The sequence below is a fragment of the Triplophysa dalaica genome, chromosome 24 (genome assembly GCF_015846415.1).
Source record: "Triplophysa dalaica isolate WHDGS20190420 chromosome 24, ASM1584641v1, whole genome shotgun sequence".
Lineage (NCBI taxonomy): Eukaryota > Metazoa > Chordata > Actinopteri > Cypriniformes > Nemacheilidae > Triplophysa > Triplophysa dalaica.
The window spans coordinates 10,391,347-10,412,441 of NC_079565.1; the positions used below are offsets into that span (position 1 = coordinate 10,391,347).

At 37.8% G+C, this 21,095-nt stretch overlaps 1 protein-coding gene across 4 annotated transcripts in view; it reads left to right on the forward strand.

Annotated features, from left to right (window-relative positions):
• The window catches only part of tln2b (talin 2b), a 115,989-nt gene that overhangs the window by 44,396 nt on the left and 50,498 nt on the right, over positions 1-21,095 (forward strand). For all 4 annotated transcript variants that reach the window (XR_008905528.1, XM_056739124.1, XM_056739122.1 and 1 more), the window contains exons 2-13: positions 3,184-3,357; positions 5,558-5,655; positions 5,789-5,918; positions 7,397-7,549; positions 7,746-7,888; positions 12,892-13,019; positions 13,198-13,261; positions 13,544-13,648; positions 16,073-16,228; positions 17,805-17,906; positions 18,012-18,088; positions 20,891-21,074. Coding sequence is in view for 3 of the 4 variants with exons in the window: in XM_056739124.1 (XP_056595102.1) it covers positions 3,222-3,357; positions 5,558-5,655; positions 5,789-5,918; positions 7,397-7,549; positions 7,746-7,888; positions 12,892-13,019; positions 13,198-13,261; positions 13,544-13,648; positions 16,073-16,228; positions 17,805-17,906; positions 18,012-18,088; positions 20,891-21,074 (1,476 nt within the window). In the remaining variant the exon portion in view is untranslated. The remainder of the gene's footprint in view (positions 1-3,183; positions 3,358-5,557; positions 5,656-5,788; positions 5,919-7,396; positions 7,550-7,745; positions 7,889-12,891; positions 13,020-13,197; positions 13,262-13,543; positions 13,649-16,072; positions 16,229-17,804; positions 17,907-18,011; positions 18,089-20,890; positions 21,075-21,095) is intronic.

Below are 21,095 nucleotides of genomic sequence, written 5' to 3' on the forward strand. Positions count from 1 at the left end.
GCATCTTTCTGCCCGTATCCGGAAACGTCTCGCTTTGTCTTTCTGAAGGATGTAACAGCATAACTTAATATGGTCACTGTTGCGGAGAGGTCTTGGCTCTGATTAGAGTGAATGCCCTCGAGAGGCACTTCAAAGTTCAACGTGAAAAGCAGAGATGCTTTTCGTGCTTCATGGCAGATTTCTTTTTGCGTTGCTGGATAATTAGGCGATCGTGTTGAGCGTCAATGTAAGAAAATCTGCTGTTCTTAAAACTGGAGTTGAAGGAAGGATACTGAAGACTCTAGAAGGAGCAGATGTTTTATTTCAAGCCCTGAGACGCTTCTTACGGCATCAATCCATTACCTCAGTTCTATACTTATGTGACATCACAATTAAGTCCATGCGTTTCATTGGCAAAGTTTTATTTTATATACAATTTTTTAAGGTGAGGTTTTATTAAGATCACGGATAATAACTTGCCAACAGAGATGAGGCTTAAAACTGAAAATAAAATTCACCCTCATATCATTCGTCTGTATGACGTTCGTCCTCCGTGTAACTGTGAGATCTAAATCTTTCGTATTAAATATCTCTTCAAATATATTTTTTAATGATGTGCTTGCTGAAGCATTATTATTATTATTATTACCCGTACCCTCTGCATTATTCATATGGACATAATACATCATGTTGTTTGTTTTCCAAGGAAGCGACTCTTGTTCTGTGAAAAATGGAGCCATATCTCAGGATAAAATATCGGAGACATTTATAACAGTTGTGATTTCTGCTTTCTCACTGTCCCCGGGGCTTCACTCAGTTATTAGTGCATGTTGAGTCACATGCTGTTTCGGGCATGAGCGCTGTGAGTGTTGGAATGCTTTGAGCATGGCTGGAGGTACGGTCAGAAATGAGAGGTATTTTGCAGAGTCTGTCACACAGGGCCAAAGTATAGAAAAAGCAAGAGAGACGGATGAGAAATGAACCTTCCTTTTCTTTGTCTCTCTTCAGACGTACTGTGAGATCACAGTGTCATATAAGCTGTATTGTCCTGCAGCTTGTTTGTCCCAAGCAAGGACCAAAATTACTTTTTTTACCAGTAGCAGGTGGTGACGTGTAGATGCCATACGTGTTTCTTACTACTTTAGAAGTGAAGCTGTATGTTGCTTTCTTTTTGTAATTAAATGATTTAAATCTGTAAAATGTAATAATCCATATTTGTGACAAACAGAAAGGTCATTGCATAACTTGCTTAAGGATGTTTTAACTCCATTTCCCTGTAAAACAACTGTGAAAGTCAAGAAATGTTGAGTTTGTACAGTATCTCAGTATCTATATTAAATGGACAGTTCAACCAAAAATGAAAATTCTGTCTTTACTCGCCCTCGAGTTGTTCAAAATACGTATAAATGTCTTTGTTGAGATGAACACAGAGAGAGATATTTGGAAGAATGCTTTGAACCAAACAGTTCTTGGCCACCATAGTAGTAAAAATGACAATGTTAGTCAAAAGTGGAACTGTTTGTTTTCCTACATTCTTAATTTTTTCTTTTGTGTTCAACAAAAACAAAGAAATTTATAAAGCAAATGATCCTACTATAGGAGCCAATGGTGGCCAAGAGAACTGTTTGGTTACAATCATTCTTCCAAATATCTTTCTCAGTGTTCGTCACAACAAAGACATTTATGATGAACTTCATTTTTGGGTGAACTGTTCCTTTTTACTCATTTGTAAGTGTCTGACGTTCTTGTTTCCACAAAGCTGTTCAAAGATGCACAACAGATGTTTTTCTTTTGTAGGTCATATTGCATGTCTTTGATACTGACTCATCATCATTAACACCAGAGAACGTCAGGCTGTCATTTTTATACAGTTCTACTCAAAACCTGTAATATTGCAGTTTCTCTTGAAGTCACTTTGCTCAACTGAGTTGGTTTTTAAGTTTTTGTGCCTTTGAGGTATACTGCGTGTGTGGTCTCTGTGGGACCTTTCTACAATACCTCTGCATGTTCCCTACCAAGAGTAAAAGAACCATATAGAGCTATTCCTAGATTCCTACTAATGTTTGTGTGCCTGCTGACTGAGAGAGTAGACAATGGAGAAAGTTCATTCACAAATCCATCATCAAATAAAAGATAAGTCCTTTAAATGGAGACTTTACCCAAAAATGAAAATTCTGTCATCATTTACTCACCCTCCGATTGTTCCAAACCTAAATACATGTCTTGTTTTGCTGAACACGCAGGAAGGAATTTGGAAAAATTTCTGACATACTTCTAAATATCTTCCTGTGTGTTCAGCATAACAATGTATTAAGGTTTGGAACAATCTGAGGGTACTTGTGAAGTCTCTTGAAATGATTTTTTCTCTTGAACGCTTTTTATGTCCATTTAAGTCTACGCGACTCTCATGTCATTCCAAACCTGTATGACTTTCTTCTTCTGGAGAACACAAAAGAAGATATTTTGAAGAATGTTGGTAACCAAATTGATTAACATTCTATAGACACACATAACCACTGAGACATTTCTCAAAATATCTTCTTTTGTGTTCCACAGAAGAAAGAGTCATAAAGGTTTGAGGGTGAATAAATGATGGCGACAATTTTGTTTTTGGGTGAACTATCTGTTAGAGATCTTAACTTTCTTATATGTGAGTTAGATTTCTGGTCTGAGTTTGATCCGAATCAGAGCTTTGATTTGATGCTGGTCTTTGATGGGTTTGAGCTGTATTGTATAAGAATAAAAAATAGACACATTTGCAAAGGCTCTGCTTAATCCAGGTCTTACTCTATTCATATTTTCTCACTTTTTCGAACCATAGAAGACATTTTTTTGTGTTGTTTAAAGATTACAGATTAGGATTTGATATTTAGCAGAGGAGAGATTAAACTCCAGACCCGTTGGCTGTGGTATATTTTTCACTGCTCGACATTTAAAGGGCAGTGCTGTTCCAGTAATCTAATAACTATATTACAGATGTCTTACACAAAAGCAAGGAGATAATATTATAAGCCTCTGAAAAGCTTTGATGGATCTTCCTTCGGTGGCAGACGTGTTTCCCTCAGTGATGGAGTGAAGTTGAACTGGATTGCAATTCACTTAAAACGTGTTCACATTAGTTAATCCAGATCAAATCGTGTTTCTATTGTGTTGCTGTAGATTTACTATTTCAAATCTTAACATGGTTTGTTTCTCTCTCCACAGGTGTGGTAGTGGCCGCTCCCATTTGAGCAGCAGTCAAGATGGTGGCGCTGTCGCTGAAGATTTGTGTGCGGCAGTGCAATGTGGTCAAGACCATGCAGTTTGAGCCCTCGACTCCAATTTACGACGCATGTCGGATTATCAGAGAGAGAGTTCCAGAAGCCCAATCCGGACAAGGTAAGAGTTCCTAAATGTGTGTTCCAGCATGTTTAGGCTTCATATAATTTTAATATAACCTTCAGTCATGATGGGGCTGTCACAATATCAGATTTTATTACATGATTATTGCGGTCAAAGGCTTCAAGCTAACAATATTATTGCAATATATGTAGATTTTTTACAAAAATAAGTAAAAAATGAGATTAGTGAAATTTATCTTCAATGTGTTCTTTTGAGAAAGATGAAGTTTTCATCTTTCAGAAGATATCATATATTTTATGATCCACAATTTATAGATGTGATGATACAATCTTGGACCCACTCGTGGGCCCGCAAGGGGTGGCAGAGTTTAAAACAATATAGAATAAAGGAACAGTTCACTCAAAAGTGAAAATTCTGTCTTCATTTACTCATCCTCAAATGGTTCAAAATCTGTATAAATCTCTTTGTTGTGATTAACATGGAACATTTTTGGAAGAATGCTTGCAACCAAACATTTCTTGGCCACCATTGACTACCATAGTACAAAAATGTAGGGAATGAAGGAAAGCAAACAGGTCTGGTGCATTTTTGACAACTATTGTCATCTTTCCTACTATGGTAGTCAATGGTGGCCAAGACCTGTACAAGCTTTGTTCTGAACACACAAAGATTTTTGGAATAAAGATATTTATACAGATTTGGAACAACTCAAGGGTGAGTAAATGATGAACTGTCCCTTAAACATGGATTTAAATAGAGCGGTTATTGGTAATACTGATGTATTGTGAGATCCCTACCTCCACAAGAACCGGAGACTACACACTTATTTGGATGCTATATTGCTTTATAAAAGCTTGGGGTCTGCTGAAAATATGTTTAGGACTGTTGCAATTCGTAACCTTTGCTTCTCTTTCACCTTCTCTTTTTGAAACATAAAATTGCAGGTTGTTTTCAATACATGGGATAAAACTAGGGATGTAACGATTCACTGTGAACCGGTTGAAAATCGATCGTATTATGTGAGGATTCAAACCGGTTGAGATATCAATTGAAGGCATTACATGTTTTGAACAGCAGGGGCCGCTGTGTTTAACGTGGATAAATGTGGATAAACTGATATTTCTTCAATGTAAAAATCCAATAAATCACAGACAAAGTCTATTTTTAAGAGATTTTTGTATTTGATTTAGAATTCGATTTGGAATTAGTTTTGTTTCTCGACATAAACTATTTTACATTTTTCTTTCACAAAGAAACGAGCAGCATTCAAGAAATAATAAAAGGGCTGTTGTTAATTCCTAATCTGTCTCAACTAATTTAGCAAAAATATATTGTGAATGAAATGTATAGTGAATCGCATCACATCGTGAGGTGAGTGAATTATTTCACCACTAGTTAAAACTGACATTACTAGCGAAATGTTCCCCATTTGTTCAAACCATACATCATTATTCCAAGCTTAGCTGTAGTTTGTTTATTAATTACAGCTGATATAGCTGTAATTTGTTTATGAATTGGTTAAATCATGAAAAATAATGATTTTCTTTGAAATAATTTTAGATTAGTCCGGAATACAACAAACAAATTGTATACAGGAAGTAAATATATCATTAAAGGAGTGAAACTATTTGATCAGCAAGAAGTTTACACTACTGTAAAGTAGTGTAAACAAGATCTTTGGCCAGCTGATTTCTGTAGATCTTGACAAAAGTTTGTATTTCAGGCTAAATGTTTCACATCTGTAGTGCAGAAAGAAATGTTTGTTTATCCAACATGTCAAAAGTTCAGTTGCTTTATAAGCACCCTCAACTGATCACCAATTCTGCTTCATTTTGAGTCTATGCTCTCCCTCTATCTCACTTTCTGAGCCAACACAATGTATTAAACCATCTCGGTTTGCTTGAGACTTAAATTATGTCTTTGTGTGTGATGAGTCTGAAGCTCTGTCGCTCTGTGTACATTCATTATACACCCTTTTCTATGTTTATATGACTGCTGTCTAAGTGCACTGGACATGATTACTATTATAAATGGCCACAATGAATTGGATTCGATCTTGTAAATGTCAGTTGTTTTCAACGACGAGCATTCTCGACATCCAAAACAAATTGCTTTGGGATTTAATGAAGAGTCGGATTTATTACGTCCATATTTGTCGGCACATAAAGTAAACAGAGCTTCTGGTATTTTTTGCGTGGGGGTGATTTTTTTTGTTATTATTTCAAAATTATTTCAGCATCAGATTATGGGCTGTTCCTGTCCGATGATGACCCTAGAAAAGGAATCTGGTTGGAATCCGGACGCACCCTCGATTACTACATGCTGCGGAATGGGGTAAATCACATTGTTAAACAAATTTGCGGTTTCCTCAGGCCATAGGTAAACAGTGATGTTAAACAGATGCTTAAAAAAATGTTAATCCATTGTGGTTCTGAACTTCAGTTGAGCCGTGTTGTCATGTTGGCAGGATGTCTTGGAGTACAAGAAGAAACAAAGACCTCAAAAGATCAAAATGCTGGATGGGGCCATTAAAACCATCATGGTTGATGACTCCAAGACAGTAGGCGAGCTGTTGGTCACCATTTGCAGCAGGATAGGTGGGTGCTATGTTTATCAGGTGCCATCCACTGAATAGCATGCAAAAGCGACCACCTGCTTTTTGCGATATATAGGAGGATCTATTGACAGTCAATATAATGAACATAAAAATGTCTTCAGAGGTGTATAAAGACCTTACATGAAAAAAGTGTTATGTTTTTAATATCTTAAAATAAGCTTTTTCTATCTACATACACCGCGGGTCCTCTTACATGGAATTGGTCATGTTGTTTCTACAGTAGCCCTAAACGGACAAACTGCTCTACAGAGCGTGTTTCCTAAATATGTTATCTCCTTCGGCAAAGAAGCAAAAATGTAACAACATCTTAGTTCTGTTTCCGCCACCCTCATGCTTCGAAAGGAAGGGGTGGAGAGAGGCATTGGTTGCAATTCGCAACCTCACCACCAGATGACGCAAAAATTTCCACAGTTCACATTTAAATCAGAAAGTAGTAAAAGAAGTTTTAATAAAAAGATATATTTTTTCATAAAAAAGTATACTTTAAGTTTAGTACTTAAATGTACCTTTGTGCTTAAAAGTCATTAAGTAAACGTCAATATAGTTTTAAGCATATACTTTATGTAGTAATATACTTACACAACCACGTTTTTAATATAGTTTTATACTTTAACTACAATACAAGTTAACTTGGCTATACTGATAGCGTACTAGCTTAATACTTGGAGCACATTTTTTCATTTATAAAAGTACACTTTGAAGTACTGTATACTCTAAGCAAACATTAGTCATATTACAGTGTGAGTATACTTTTTTTTAAGCGAACTTAAAATCCTACTTGGTTCACTATTTGAATATTAGATATATTCTGCTATTTCTAAGTCTATTAACAACAGAATAGATTCTTAATATATTTAAGGCTATTTCTGTTAAGATTAACTCTACTTAATCAAAAAAGTAAACACAATACAGGTCAAGCGGACTAAGAAGTATACAAAAGAATAGTTTAAGTTTGTTTGGCATATACATGCAAGTATAATAAAGTTGAAGTATATTTCTCGGTAAGAGTACATTGACAGCAGGCTGTACATTAAAATAACATTAGAGGTACACTGGAAGTACACTATTATTTTAGTTTGAAGTATGCTACTAGTTGTCATTTTAAGTGTACTACTATACTGCTAGTTTTAAGGATACTACTTTTTAAGGGTGGTCCTTTTACATGTTTGTCAAAATGTTTCCGTGACTAATTCCAGTTTAATTGGGCAGTTCTTTGGTCCGAGTAACAGCAATGTGGTCCAGACTTATCCCAGCGTGAGAAGAAAAACTCTCCCTCAATCCCTTGAATTATTTATCCCTTCCTAGTTTTCCTAATGATTTACAACCTGTGTTAAAGCCTGCAGGCACAACCATTGATTATATTTTCAGATAAATTATGTTTTATTTTAATAGGACTAAATTTTGTCCAAAACCCAAAGATTGATCGATGGACGCGGCTGATTATCTTCTGCCCCACAGGAATAACTAACTATGAGGAGTACTCGCTGATCCAAGAGCAAGTGGAGGAGAAGAGAGAGGATGGGACGGGGACGCTGAAGAAAGACAGAACTCTCCTCAGAGACGAGAGGAAGATGGAGAAGCTGAAAGCCAAACTTCACACAGATGATGACTGTGAGATTCCTCTCCAAACACTTCTGAATACAAAACGCTTCACTAAGAATTAAATATAATGAGTATTATACAAATCAACCCAAAATTTTGTCAGAGTCCAAGTTCATGACAAAAGAGTCATTCATAATAACAAATAGTTTGTTTTATTTCTGTATTATTTAGCAAATGCTAATCTAGCTAAATGTTTCTTTCGTAGTAAATTGGCTGGATCATAGTCGGACATTTCGCGAGCAGGGTGTAGAGGAGAGCGAGACACTACTCCTCAGAAGAAAGTTCTTCTACTCCGATCAGAACGTGGACTCACGTGACCCCGTTCAGCTCAACCTCCTCTACGTGCAGGTAAAGGATGATCTCCAAATATTTATTTTAGGTATTCACTGTAAGTGATGTATAAATTAAAGCAATAACAGCATATTTAATGTTTAAAATGTACTTGTTTGGAGTAGTTTTGACCAGTAAGATACTAATGTGGGCGGGGTTTCCCATCAAAGCCAAACTGAAGTAGTAACCGAGCAACCTTATAAAAGTCTACTGATGAAAGTCGTGCGATGTAATGATGAGAATTATTTTAGGGTTTATGATTGTTCTTGCTGTATTTTAATTTGAGTTGCCTGTGATTTTATAACGCTTCCATAATCTTCGTATTTCTTTCTGACACAAACCTCTTTCTCATTGCCTAGTAAGCTTTGGAGCGACAGCTCTGTGTAAAATGGGGAACAGCATAATAGTCAATAAAATGATAATAACAAGAATCATAATTTTCATTATAATTATTGCATAATTAGTAATATAATTATAACACCTTTGCATGACAGTGAAAGACTTTAACTTTAGGCTTAATGTACTATATTATTATCCCCCAAAAATGATTTTAACATAATAATAATAATAATAAATTTAACCCAGTGTTATTGTCTTTACCTGTCATGCAGAGGTATTATAGTTTACAAAAAACATTTCTGTTATTTTAAATAAAATTGATGCCTTAGCAATAAACTGAAATAAGGTTAAAGCACCATTTCAAATGTATTTTGAAATACAAAAATAAATGCAAAAAAACATAATAAAATTGCTAGATATGAATCTAAAATTATGAAAATCAAATGTAAAATCAAGGGTTAATTCAAAATATTAAAAGTACAATAAAAGCGAAAACAAAACTACAATAACTGCTGTCGTTTTGTCTGTCCTCTATTCATCTATTTTGGCTGGTTTGACTCTATTGCAACAGTTTGCCAAAACGTCTGTGTCGCCACCTGCTCTAACAATTAATTAGCTTCTCTGAATCACTATTACATAGACATTTAAAGATTTGGCCGTCATTGCTTTAGTTTTATGAAAGCTGTGGAAAATTCATCTGCACTCAAGAATAAATTATTGGTCAGACCAGAAGGCAATCCAGTTGTCTTCACAGATGCTGATTTGTTGATCGTCTGTTGTGCAATATTTTTGTAAATGTAGTTTACTAGCTATGATACAAGATGTTTGGAGGTTTTTGTAGTGCATTAAAATGTTATGTAGCAATGCAATGTTTGACTTTGGACGGCGCTACTTAACACATTGTGATCAAAATAAAATTCCTATTTCCAATTTTCGCAATATTCGCTTGTCATTTCATTGCATTATGTGGTTTTGACATGTTGTTAATCTCCACATTCAACACATTTTGCTCTCCGACTTGAGTCATAAAGGCTACGGTCACAAAACAGCCTATGTGATGTTCAGACGACTTTCAGACGGGAATGCAAGTTTATGTATGTCAGAGCCATCCGTTGAATCCAATGGAACAGTTTTTTCACAGTATCAATAGTGCCTGGAAGTTACTAGTAACGCATGGAGCTGCGACTTAACAGACCAACTGAGGTAAACTTTTAACCCATTTAAAGACGAAAGCCATTTACTGAATGCATAAATACAAGAAATAAAGCATTTAAAGAGAACATAACTTCCTGGAACTATCTGAAGGCTCCATGAATCACGTGACACTCAAGCCTTTTGGAATTCTGTTGGCGGAACTCTCTCTCTCTAATGGTTCTTATATATGCAAATGTGTGTACGATCCATGAGTGTTCTTAAAAGGGATACTAAACCCATAAATGAAAATTCCGTCATCATTTACTTACCTTAGAATTGTTCCAGATCTGTTTAAATGTCTTTGTTCTGACGAACACATTTGGAATAATCCTTATAACCGGACAGATTTTGCCCCAACTTGACTACCATACTAAGGAAAAATACAATGGTTGTCAAAAGTGCCTCAGAACTGTTTAATGTCCTACATTCTTCAAAATATCTTCTTTTGTATTCAACAGAACAAGGAAATGATAAAGTATTTTTTCTATGGGAGTCAATGGGGGGCAAAATCTGTCTGGTTATAAGCATTCTTCCAAATACCTTTTTCTGTGTTTATCAGAAATTTATACAGATTTGGAACAAATCAAAGGTGAGTAAATGATGACAGAATTTTCATTTTAGAGTGAAATATCCTTTTAAGGAGGGAAAAGAGGGTGTTGAGCTATGGTAGGACTCCAGCTGGAACACATGGTTATCTGCAGATGCGTTTGTGTGTTTCTGCCTGAGGAGACGAGAGCTACCGCCTACTGTCCAACACACACACACACACACCTGTACTTATTTGCTTATATAAGATATACAAGGACCTTTGTGCTTATGTAAGATCAGTGTCTTGGTGCATTTGTGGCAGTTTGGATTAAAAAACACTGTGAAACTTGTACGACAGCTGAGGGAGTGTATTTTGTATAGATATACTATGTTACATGTCCAACTCGTTTTTGACACTTTGCTCATGTTTAACATAAGAATCCATAATTTGTAAGAGTGTAAATGAGTCAAAATGCATGAAATAGCTCTGCAACCCCTCTTTAATTTTTTTTAATAAATAGTATATTCATATAATTATTAGTAGTTATATTGATTTGTATTGCAAAGAATAGAGCTTTAATGTCATTTATTTGTCATCTGGCTTTTTGCTTTTCTGCTATTGCCCATTATATTATTTTTCAATTTATTTTTTAGTAATTGAATAACAGCTTTAGTGAGAATTAAATCCGCACTGACAAGAGAGGTGGGACGCCAGATATTTTCCTCTTTTTTTTGGTTAAAAACTCTTTTTTTTTGCCCTTTTCGGCCCAAAATTTCAGTGCATTTCTAGCATTTATAAATATTGTATACCACCGTATTGTACAGAAAAAAATTATATTTCAAGGGTCAATGTGGAGATTTAGGTCCAATTCACATTTCGCGTCTTTTCCATGTGCATATTCGTTATTTAAATGTAGACGCAAGGCAGGCGCGCATGCATTGACGACGTGGTCATGACGACATGTGTCAGCGCCGCATCAAGATGGACATAGTTCAACTTTTTGGAGTGCCGTGGCTTGCGTTTTCCGTGTGGTTTTAGATGCAAAATGTGAATTGGCCCTTAGGTGGCAACCAACGGCTCACTCCCATCGGTCACCCCTATGTTTCGAAGCACTACGGTGGTTGACACAGAACTAAAATGTTGTCACGTTTTCGCTTCTTTGCTGAGGGAGATAATTGATTTATGAAATGTGCTCTGTAGAGCAATTTGTCTGTTTAGGGCTATTGTAAAAACAACATGGTGAATATCATGTAAGGTGACCCGCGCTGTATGTAAATAAAAAAAGCTCGTTAAGATAATAAAAACATAACGCTTCATTGTGTAAGGTCTTTATACACCTCTGAAGACATAGTTATGTATATTGTATTGCATTTCTGTCAATAGAGCTTCACACACAGCACCTTCAATAAAACATGGTATTGTCATTGTACCTTTTCAAAAAACTTACTATTAATGTAGTTAATGAATTTATAGAGAAACATGTACTCAATTTCCTGTTATTTGTCCAAAAAAAACATTATGCATAGAAACGTACCATGATACAGTGATAATACCATTATAGTTTATCATGGATACAGTGGAAACACACAAACACCTCCCTCCGTTCCTCTGCCTCTCTCTTCCTCTCTGGTAAAAACCCGATGAAATTCTCTGACACGTAGCCATACACACACCCACATACTTTGAGAAACAGAAGATTGGATCACATAGACACATGCAGACACACACGGTCTCTTACACATGCATATGAGCGGTAATGTTTGGCAGGCTGAAGGGGATTTCTCCGCTCCGCACTGAGACAGAGACACAGGGGGCGTGATGAAATGATATCTGGGTTTGTCATGTTCTCATAAACCTTCAGTGTTTCTGCTACCGTTACCATGTCGATGTCATCCCTGGATCGCTGCCAGATGATTGGTGGACTTCCTGAGGGCGGGGCCTAACGGTTTTGTTTATGATGATTGTTAAACTTCATGACCTCAGCACCCCCTCACACTCAAATCTGTGCCAAGTTTACTCGCTGGCGTACGAGTGCGTGTGGTAATTGTTGGCTCTGCGGATTTAATTGCTTCATCTTAATTGAAAACTCATTCCCACAGACTTGACACTTGAAGAGAAGATGCTCTCTTGTTTTTAAGATCCTCACTTGGCAAAGCTTCAAAGCAGCAATGTGTAACTTTCGCCTCTCTGGCGCCATCTCTGTTTTAAACGTAAAGTTACAGGTTGCTTTACGTACTTTTCTTTACGTTGATCGACGTCAAACTAACATTTTCTTTTGAGGATTATTTTTAGTGAAACCATTGTAACAACAAATTTACTACAATACCCCAATAACAATAGTTTTGTTGTTCAACTATGGCATGTTTATTTCAGTTAGATGAATTTTTCGTCCAATTTCGTGTGAAAAAATTGCATAATTTTTGCAGCTCAGATATGAACACACCCCATCCTCACAAAATCTGTCGACTGCTCAACATGGCTTTGATGCATAACGCTAGATTGGCGGTGATATTCACGCAGATGTGCTTGAATTACCCAACACTGTTCACAACTGAGCTGTTTCTATCACTCATTAAGCTGTTAAAGCTGCTTATTTCTCACGCCCACTGTAAAATCTTTTGTTTTATTTAGATGTCTCATTCTATTGTAATGTACGACCCTAAATATTGTATCTATTTATAAAATCTTTGTGTTTTCTTTACCGTATCATCACTTTTATGGTTAATATTACGTCTGTAAATAAATTCAATTTTTCAATTTCAATTATTCTTGCCATAGCAACGGCAGTGAGCTACCTAGCAACTCCCCTCCAATGCCCTAGTGACACCCCAGGACACCTTAGCAACCACCTATCAACACCTATGCAACCCATCATCTAGTTGTTGGCAACAATAGTTACTCTTGTTACTTTGTTACGCTCGCATTCCACAACTCACAACATCTTCTGTCTGTGTTTCAGGCGAGAGATGACATTCTCAACGGCTCCCACCCGGTGTCCTTTGACAAGGCCTGCGAGTTTGCTGGAATTCAGGCACAGATCCAGTTCGGTCCCCACGTGGAGCACAAACACAAGCCGGGATTTCTAGAGTAAGACCTCATGCGGCCCATTCAACACAATTGTTACATGTTCACAGTTTTAACACACAATTATTCAGTGTTCATCCGGGAAGTCTCATGTTTCAGGATGACCTCACGCGGTTTGTTCTTTTCTGAAGGGAAATGATTGCGGTCTCGGGTGTAAATGTATCAAATGTTTTTTTTGCAGCCTGAAGGAGTTCCTACCAAAAGAATATATCAAACAGAGAGGGGCGGAGAAGAGAGTTTTTCAGGTTTGTGGACCTCTGTTGGTTCTACTTAATCCGTTGTCCTAGTAAAAAAATGCTAGTTTAGCCGTCAGCATGTGCTCGGCCTGAGAAAGGTGGACATGTTTATTTAGCCCGGGAGGCCCGTTGAGCATGAAACTTTCACTTATAAGGTTAAAAAAGAAGCGTCAAAAGGATGTAGAGCGAATAATTAAATAAATCCAAGCTTGATTAAAAGCAAGAGAATGTCTTCAATGATCTTTAAAGCAAATGTTGGAAAATGTTATGTTATGTTTGTTTACGTCACAGGAGCACAAAAGCTGCGGTGAGATGATGGAGATTGAGGCGAAGGTGAAATACGTAAAGCTTGCCCGCTCCCTGCGCACATACGGGGTGTCGTTCTTCCTGGTGAAGGTGAGTTACTTTTTAGGCGACTAAATTAAACACATTTTTCATTCGAATTTCAAAAGAGATGAGAAATAAAAAAATATGGACCGAAGGGCTCTGTGTAAGAAATACGTGCGTACGTTTTTAAGCTCTGGAAATAGCGTTTAGTTGTAGCGTTTAATAATTCATTTTATCGGCAACACAAGTGAGATTTGTACAAAATTCTGGACCTTTACCAGTGTATCATCATTTAATCTGCTTCTGCTGAACCTGTCGAAATGAATTTCCTCTTCTGTGTGTGTTTGGTGTGTGTGGATGGATGGACGGGTGGTTGAGGATGTGTCGAGAAAAGCCAATAAAAGATCTCGCGCAGAATCATATCACAGCTGTCTGTGTTCCTTTCCTCTCTGTAGCAGATGTCAGATTTTTTGGGCGAGTTTCGAATCTGTTTGATTTGAAGTCCAGCACTGGGCTTGTTCTCCCGCTGATATAATGTGAACATGTAGTGAGCGGTATTTAAAATGTACCTGTGACCAAAACTACTACTGGTACTGCAGGAGACTTCCTGATAACAGATGGCCATTTAAAAGAATCACAATCACAGTTATATTTTAGTTATATTTTGTTGGGATGTGCACTACGATTAATTTGACAGTCGCTTAAATTAAAGTTTCGTAAGCCTTTAGTCGACTAGTCTAAAACTAAGAATGGCCCTGAAGGCGGTCCAAAAATTTTTGCGTGGGACCTATGTTATACATTTTAAAGACTCAAAAGATTGTAGGCTATAGTTTAATTTAGCAAAAACAGGCATATGTATTTCACTTTCCTTACGTTATGATCATTAATATTTCTGCATTTGCTGATGCGCCAACACTGACTGGGTCGTTTTAGCGGCTTGAAATAGTGACGCAATGAGGATTTGTTTGCTTTGGGGGAATCGCAAAAATAAAGCCCCGCCCTACTTTTTGTTCTAATTTCAGAAGCCGTTTCACTCGGATTTACATCACGATATGGAAAAAAGGTCAATCGTCACTCTGTGCTAGACTTTTTTACGGACAGGCTCGTAAAAATTACGTCATAATCTTACCCGTCGTCGTAATTAGCACGTTCGTGACCTCATCAAGCTGTTCTTGCATTTACTGTGTTGTTTAATTCAATTTAATGCCCAATAAAGGCGTTGTTGTTATATACATTTATATATTTATTGTTTGTGTTGTCAGACACAAAATAATAAATGCAGACAAATGATGTTTGTTCAGGGCAGGGGAAGTAGCCTACGATCACGCTATAATGGAAATTTCAAATTGACGCCCTGTCTGTCAAATTGACGCCCTTCAGATTTTTCACTGGTAAAAGAAACAATGACGGCGAATTTTCGGTTAACGATACCTCGCAACTCCCCATTCATGGTGACTAAGTGCGTTTTTTCTGACTTAAATTTCATAACATTTCATAAAATTTCATTTTATGTCATTATTTCGTGTAATCGACTGTTGTTTTCAATGTCAACTAGTGGGAGCCTATCGTTTAAATAGTCGATTAGTCTCGCACATCCCTAATATTTTATGATTTCGCTATTGATTGTCATTGTCCAAGGACAGGAATTTTGTGCCAATTACATAAAAATAGTTCATATTTGTACATATTTACACCTAACATACCAAAATGTATGTGTATAAATAGTTTAAATCTGAGTTTGGAAAGTGGCACACCAAGCTGTCAGCTCATGGATCTCTTTTCGTGCAGTAGTTCTGTGTTGCTAAATGATGTTGTAGAAGAATGAATCCTAACAATAGACCAAAACACTTTGAGCTAGAGCACTCGTCCCTGACTGATGCACGCGATTTACACAATGAAAATCTATATTTGCCCACACTGAATAAATCTCATCCTTGAGACGGAGACATCATGCCTGAGAACAGTAAACAATATCTCCACGTCTTAACGTGAGATAAACCGTAATTTATATTCTGCTTAAATCAGGGTTTATTTTCGCCCCTCAGGTGGAACAATAGCCCATAGATGTACAGCGTAAGAGGTCATTTAAACGTTGGGCATTTTATCATTATGTGTTTGTGTGGTTCAAGACCCCTGGCAGGGTGCCATCTGTAGACATTTCTTTATCGTTGTGTGTGTGTGTGTGTGTGTGTGTGTGTTTGTTTCTGTCTTAGACCAGATAGAATAATGCTGTTGTTGTTTGTGTGTGTATATTACATATGGGATTCATCAAATGTTTTAACCTACAAATTATTGCACCAAAAATGTGAGGTAAAAATACAGAAGGAAATAAGGACGATAAACCGTACGCATGCAAGGCAATGCTTTGTTCAGCGTGATTAATGAGCAAAACAAATATGGTAAACATAAAAGCGGAGATGAAGTCGGCATGGCGTACCAATTGTATATTTCAGTGCTCTCCACACAATAAACAAACAGCTTATTTTTAAACAGGAGAAGATGAAAAGCAAGAATAAATTGGTCCCACGTCTTTTGGGCATTACCAAAGAGTCAGTGATGCGTGTGGAGGAGAAGACCAAAGAGGTGGTGCAGGAGTGGCCTCTCACCACTGTGAAGAGGTGGGCAGCGTCCCCCAAGAGTTTTACACTGGTATGTTCCATTATTCACTCTCAGCCCGGGCTTCTTTTATCTCCAGCAGGCAGCGGTTTGTTTAGACTGCTCCTTTGAATTCCTGTGCATCTGCCTGACTGTTTGCTATATGTTTGTATAGTTACAAATACTGTACAGTGGCCTCCGAAAAACACAACCGAATTTGGAGACAATTTTTTATAAATAAAGGATAATCCACAACTATCCGTGGATTTAAATCATTTAATGCATGGCTAGCCGTGGATTATCCCGCTTATGTCATGCTTTTTTGCCAAGTTAAAGGGTTTATTGATGTTTACAGTGACATTTTAGAACAAACAGGTGAATATGACAATATTTTGTCAGTTAATTTTAAAGGTAATCAAACTGACTGGAGCTACCTATGCGTTAAAGGCTTTTATTGCACACCTTCCAGCCAATCAGAATCCAGTATTCAAACAGACCATGGTATAATTACAAAATATTAAATGGCATTTGCAATCTTTCTTACTTGAGATAAGCTGGCCATCTGGCGTTCCGGGAGTTTTCCCGGTGGGCCACTAACGAATGGGGGCGGAGTGGACGCTTTGGCAGCTCAAATTGACGTATTACAAATGCGAATGAACGCAACTCGAATGCAGAAGACGTGTATGCATGTTACCCACCCAGTCAACAGACTTAACCTTGCATCCCCCCCCGGTTGACAGACCCGACAATGCACCCCCCCTCGACAGAAATGGGCAAAAATGTGGGCCGATTTTTCTTCCCAGCCTTGGTAATGTCTAATGTTCAAGGGATAGATTAGCCAAAAAAGAAAGATTCCATCATCATTTATTCATCCTTGTGTTGTTTAAAACCTCTATATGAGTCTTTCTTCTTTGAAACAAAAGATATTTTGAGAAATGTCTCTGTGATTTCTTGTTCATAAAATGGAAGTCAGTGGGGTCCACTGTTGTTTGGTTACCAACATTCTTCAAAATATCTTCATCTTTTGTGTTCTGCATAAGGAAGAAAGACATAAAGGTTTGTAATTACATGAGTTTGAATAAATTATATATAAAAAACTGTGGCTAATCTCCCGTTACCTAGTCTTGATCCACTAATATCTGGACAAACAATATATGAGTATAAAGAAATGTGTAATGATAAAAACAATCATGAATCCATGTTAATTTGTTCAATAAAACAGCACGAAGATGAATATAAAAGTCGTTCAAGTTTGCTGGCCTGGAATGTTTTCGGTTTATTTAGATACAAAAAGTAATTTTCACACAAACTTCCGTTTTAAACGCATCTATTGTTTTTATGAGGACATTTGTTTTTCAGTCAATAAATAGAACACATTGTTACTATTGTGAAACGAGGTCAAGAATAATTTTTCTGTTTTACAAGACTTAACCTTGCAGTCCGATGCACAGTTCTGCTCGACCATTAAGAGCCACTTATAGCATCTCACGTACGGCGCTTGTGCTTCAAGGACATCCGCGTGACTTCCTGTCAGCAGAAACAGAATATTCACATGGACACCGTACAATACAGCTGTGAGACGTGTGCTTCTGATATCATGTTTGTATGTGTGTATGTGTGTGCCATGCAGGACTTCGGTGAGTACCAGGAAAGCTATTATTCTGTTCAAACCACAGAGGGGGAACAGATCTCTCAGCTCATCGCTGGATACATCGACATCATCCTTAAGAAAGCAAGTCACAGTCTGATGCTGATGCAAAAAATATTCTACCTAATAATTATTCAAACCATTGTTTATCACGTCACATGTTTGTTTCTTTACGTCTTAATTCTACAGAAACAGAGTAAAGATCGATTTGGTTTGGACGGTGATGAGGAAGCCACTATGCTGGAGGAATCCGTATCCCCAAAAAAGTCAGTGCACGTGTTGAGACTACCCATGATGCTTTGTTTTGAAAAGGCAGTCATCTCCTCAGAATGGCTGCTTGTCACACTTGTAAATTGCGTTGTGATTAAACACCTAGAGAACTTTTAATGGCAGCGCTGTTGAATTTGTATGCAAGCAAAAGAGGGATGAAATGGAGGCGTCAGATGACTTCGGAGAAATGCTCAGTCTGCAGACTCTGCACACTGCCGTTTTTAATCACAGAGATGGAGAGAGGCTTTTTTTCCTCCTCTACCCTTGAGAAGGAAGGAGAGGACATAGAGCGAGAATATTATTTCCACAGAAATCGCTAACTCGTCAGAAAGACATCAATTAAGATATTCGGTTCCTGGAAGGGAGAAAGCAAGTGAGAATATGTGAATCTCACAAAACTGTCAAGAATACGTCAGTCATGCGTCACTCCAAATTCTACTTTTTTACTAAGAAATTGCCCCCCCCTCAAAGTATAAAGTATTGCAAACACACTCATTCGTGTAAAGCTACAATCTGTAACTATTCCCTCTCTATCGCCATCTCTGTTTGATACATAACATTGGACGTTACTGTATGCACATATCTCGTGGGTAAGAAGTCACATGATGTCAAACTGACATTTCCTGTGAAACTGATTCGACAGCTTAATTTATAAATCAGTATTATAAGCTTATTGTTACAAACCGCGGGTGTGCCTCAAACGTCCTGAAAAGTGAAGCTGTGGGCTCTTTGATCGCCCCCTCGGTGGCTGGCCGCAGTACAGGTCATATACCCCGCCCTCTCCATGTAAACAAATGGCACTTGAGTCAAAAATAAAAAATAAATGACACTCTTGAAAAAAATTAGAAATGTGGTTTTGATCATTTAAGGTAGTTGTTATCACGCTGATATACAGTTGAAAGAAAAAGTATGTGAACCCTTTGGGCTTCCTTGGATTTCTTCATAAATTGGTCATAAAATGTGTTGTGATCTTCATCTAAGTCACAACAATAGAGAAACACAGTCTGCTTAAACTAATACCCCACAAACATTATACGTTTTCGTGTTTTTATTGAACACAACATGTAAACATTCATAGTGCAGGGTGGAAAAACTATGTGAACCTTTGGGTTTAATAACTGGTTGACCCTCCTTTGGCAGCAATAACCTCAACCAAACGTTTCCTATAGTTGCAGATCAGACCTGCACAACGGTCAGGGGAAATTTTGGACCATTCCTCTTTACAAAAGTGTTTCAGTTCAGCAATATTCTTGGGATGTCTGGTGTAAATCGCTCTCTTGAGGTCATGCCACGGCATCTCAATCGGGTTGAGGTCAGGACTCTGACTTGGCCACTCCAGAAGGCGTATTTTCTTCTGCTGAAGACATTCTGCTGTTGATTTACTTCTATGCTTTGGGTCGTTGTCCTGTTGCATCGTCCATCCTCTGTTAAGCTTCAGTTGGCGGACAGATGGTCTTAAGTTTTCCTGCAAAATGTCTTGATAAACTTTGGAATTCATTTTTCCATCGATGACAGTAATTTTTTTAGACAGCAGTGGCTTCCTCCGTGGTGTCCTCCCATGAAGTCCATTCTTGTTTAATGTTTTCCTTATTGTAGATTTGTCAACAAAAATGTTAGCATGGGCCAGAGATTTCTGTAAGTGTTTAGCTGACACTCTAGGATTCTTCTTCACCTCATTGAGCATTCTGCGCTGTGCTCTTGCAGTCATCTTTACAGGATGACCACGCCTAGGGAGTGTAGCAACAGTGCTGAACTTTCTCCATTTGTAGACAATCTGTCTTACCATGGACAGATGGACATCAAGGCTTTTAGATATACTTTTGTAGCCCTTTCCAGCTTTATGTAAGTCAACAATTCTTGATCGTAGGTCTTCTGAGAGCTCTTTTGTGCGAGGCATGGTTCACATCACACAACGCTTCTTCAGAACAGCAAACTCAAAACTGGTGTGTGTTTTTATTGGACAGGCCAGCTTTAATCAACACATCCAATCTCATCACATTAATTGGACCCGAGGTTGGCTGACTCCTGGCTCCAATTAGCTCTTGGAGAAGTCATTAGCCTAGGGTTTCACATACTTTTTCCACCCTGCACTATGAATGTTTACATGTTGTGTTCAATAAAAACATGAAAACGTATAATGTTTGTGCGGTATTAGTTTAAGCAGACTGTGTTTCTCTATTTTTGTGACTTAGATGAAGATCAGAACACATTTTATGACCAATTTATGAAGAAATCCAAGTAAGCCCAAAGGGTTCACATACTTTTTCTTTCAACTGTATTTATACATGTGTAGTCACAATGCAAAAGTCTCAATGGTCCTAAAATAAGCTTTATATTCTTGTTGATGAATTTAATATTAGTCTTTTTAGTTTGTGGTAAGACCCAGACGTGTTGTTTGTGAGATTCACAAACAATGTTTTTTCCTGGTCCAGCAGTGCAGCTTTTATCTGGTCTGGGCTTTTCTTCTATCAGAATGACATCGTTCTCTCAAGCACTGCCTTGGAAGCGGTTGTTATGGGCGACCGCATCCCACGTCTTTCTCTTCAGAGCCCCAGAGAGAGACAGACACGTCGGGCATCGGTGTCTGCATCTGTCAGCGTGCCAACTTGCTCATGTTACCACTAGAACTATAATCCAAAAATTGAAGCCTCACACAATGAGCAGTAATTAAGCAATGAAAGCCTGAAGCCTCTGTCTCTATGCTGTGAACCCATTTGAGTGACTGTTAGTAATTGCCACAGAAACAACAGACGTCATTCACAGAATTAAAGTTTATTATATATTGTTGTACTTTGTAGGTCCACCATCCTACAGCAGCAGTTTAACCGGGTCGGTCGGGTCGAGCACGGGTCCGTGGCTCTGCCCGGCATTATGCGATCAGGGTCAATCGGAGGCCCTGACACGTTTAATATGGGCAGCATGCCCTCGGCTCAGCAGCAGATCACCACGGGACAGATGCACAGAGGACACATGCCCCCTCTGGTGAGCATGTGTAACTTCACG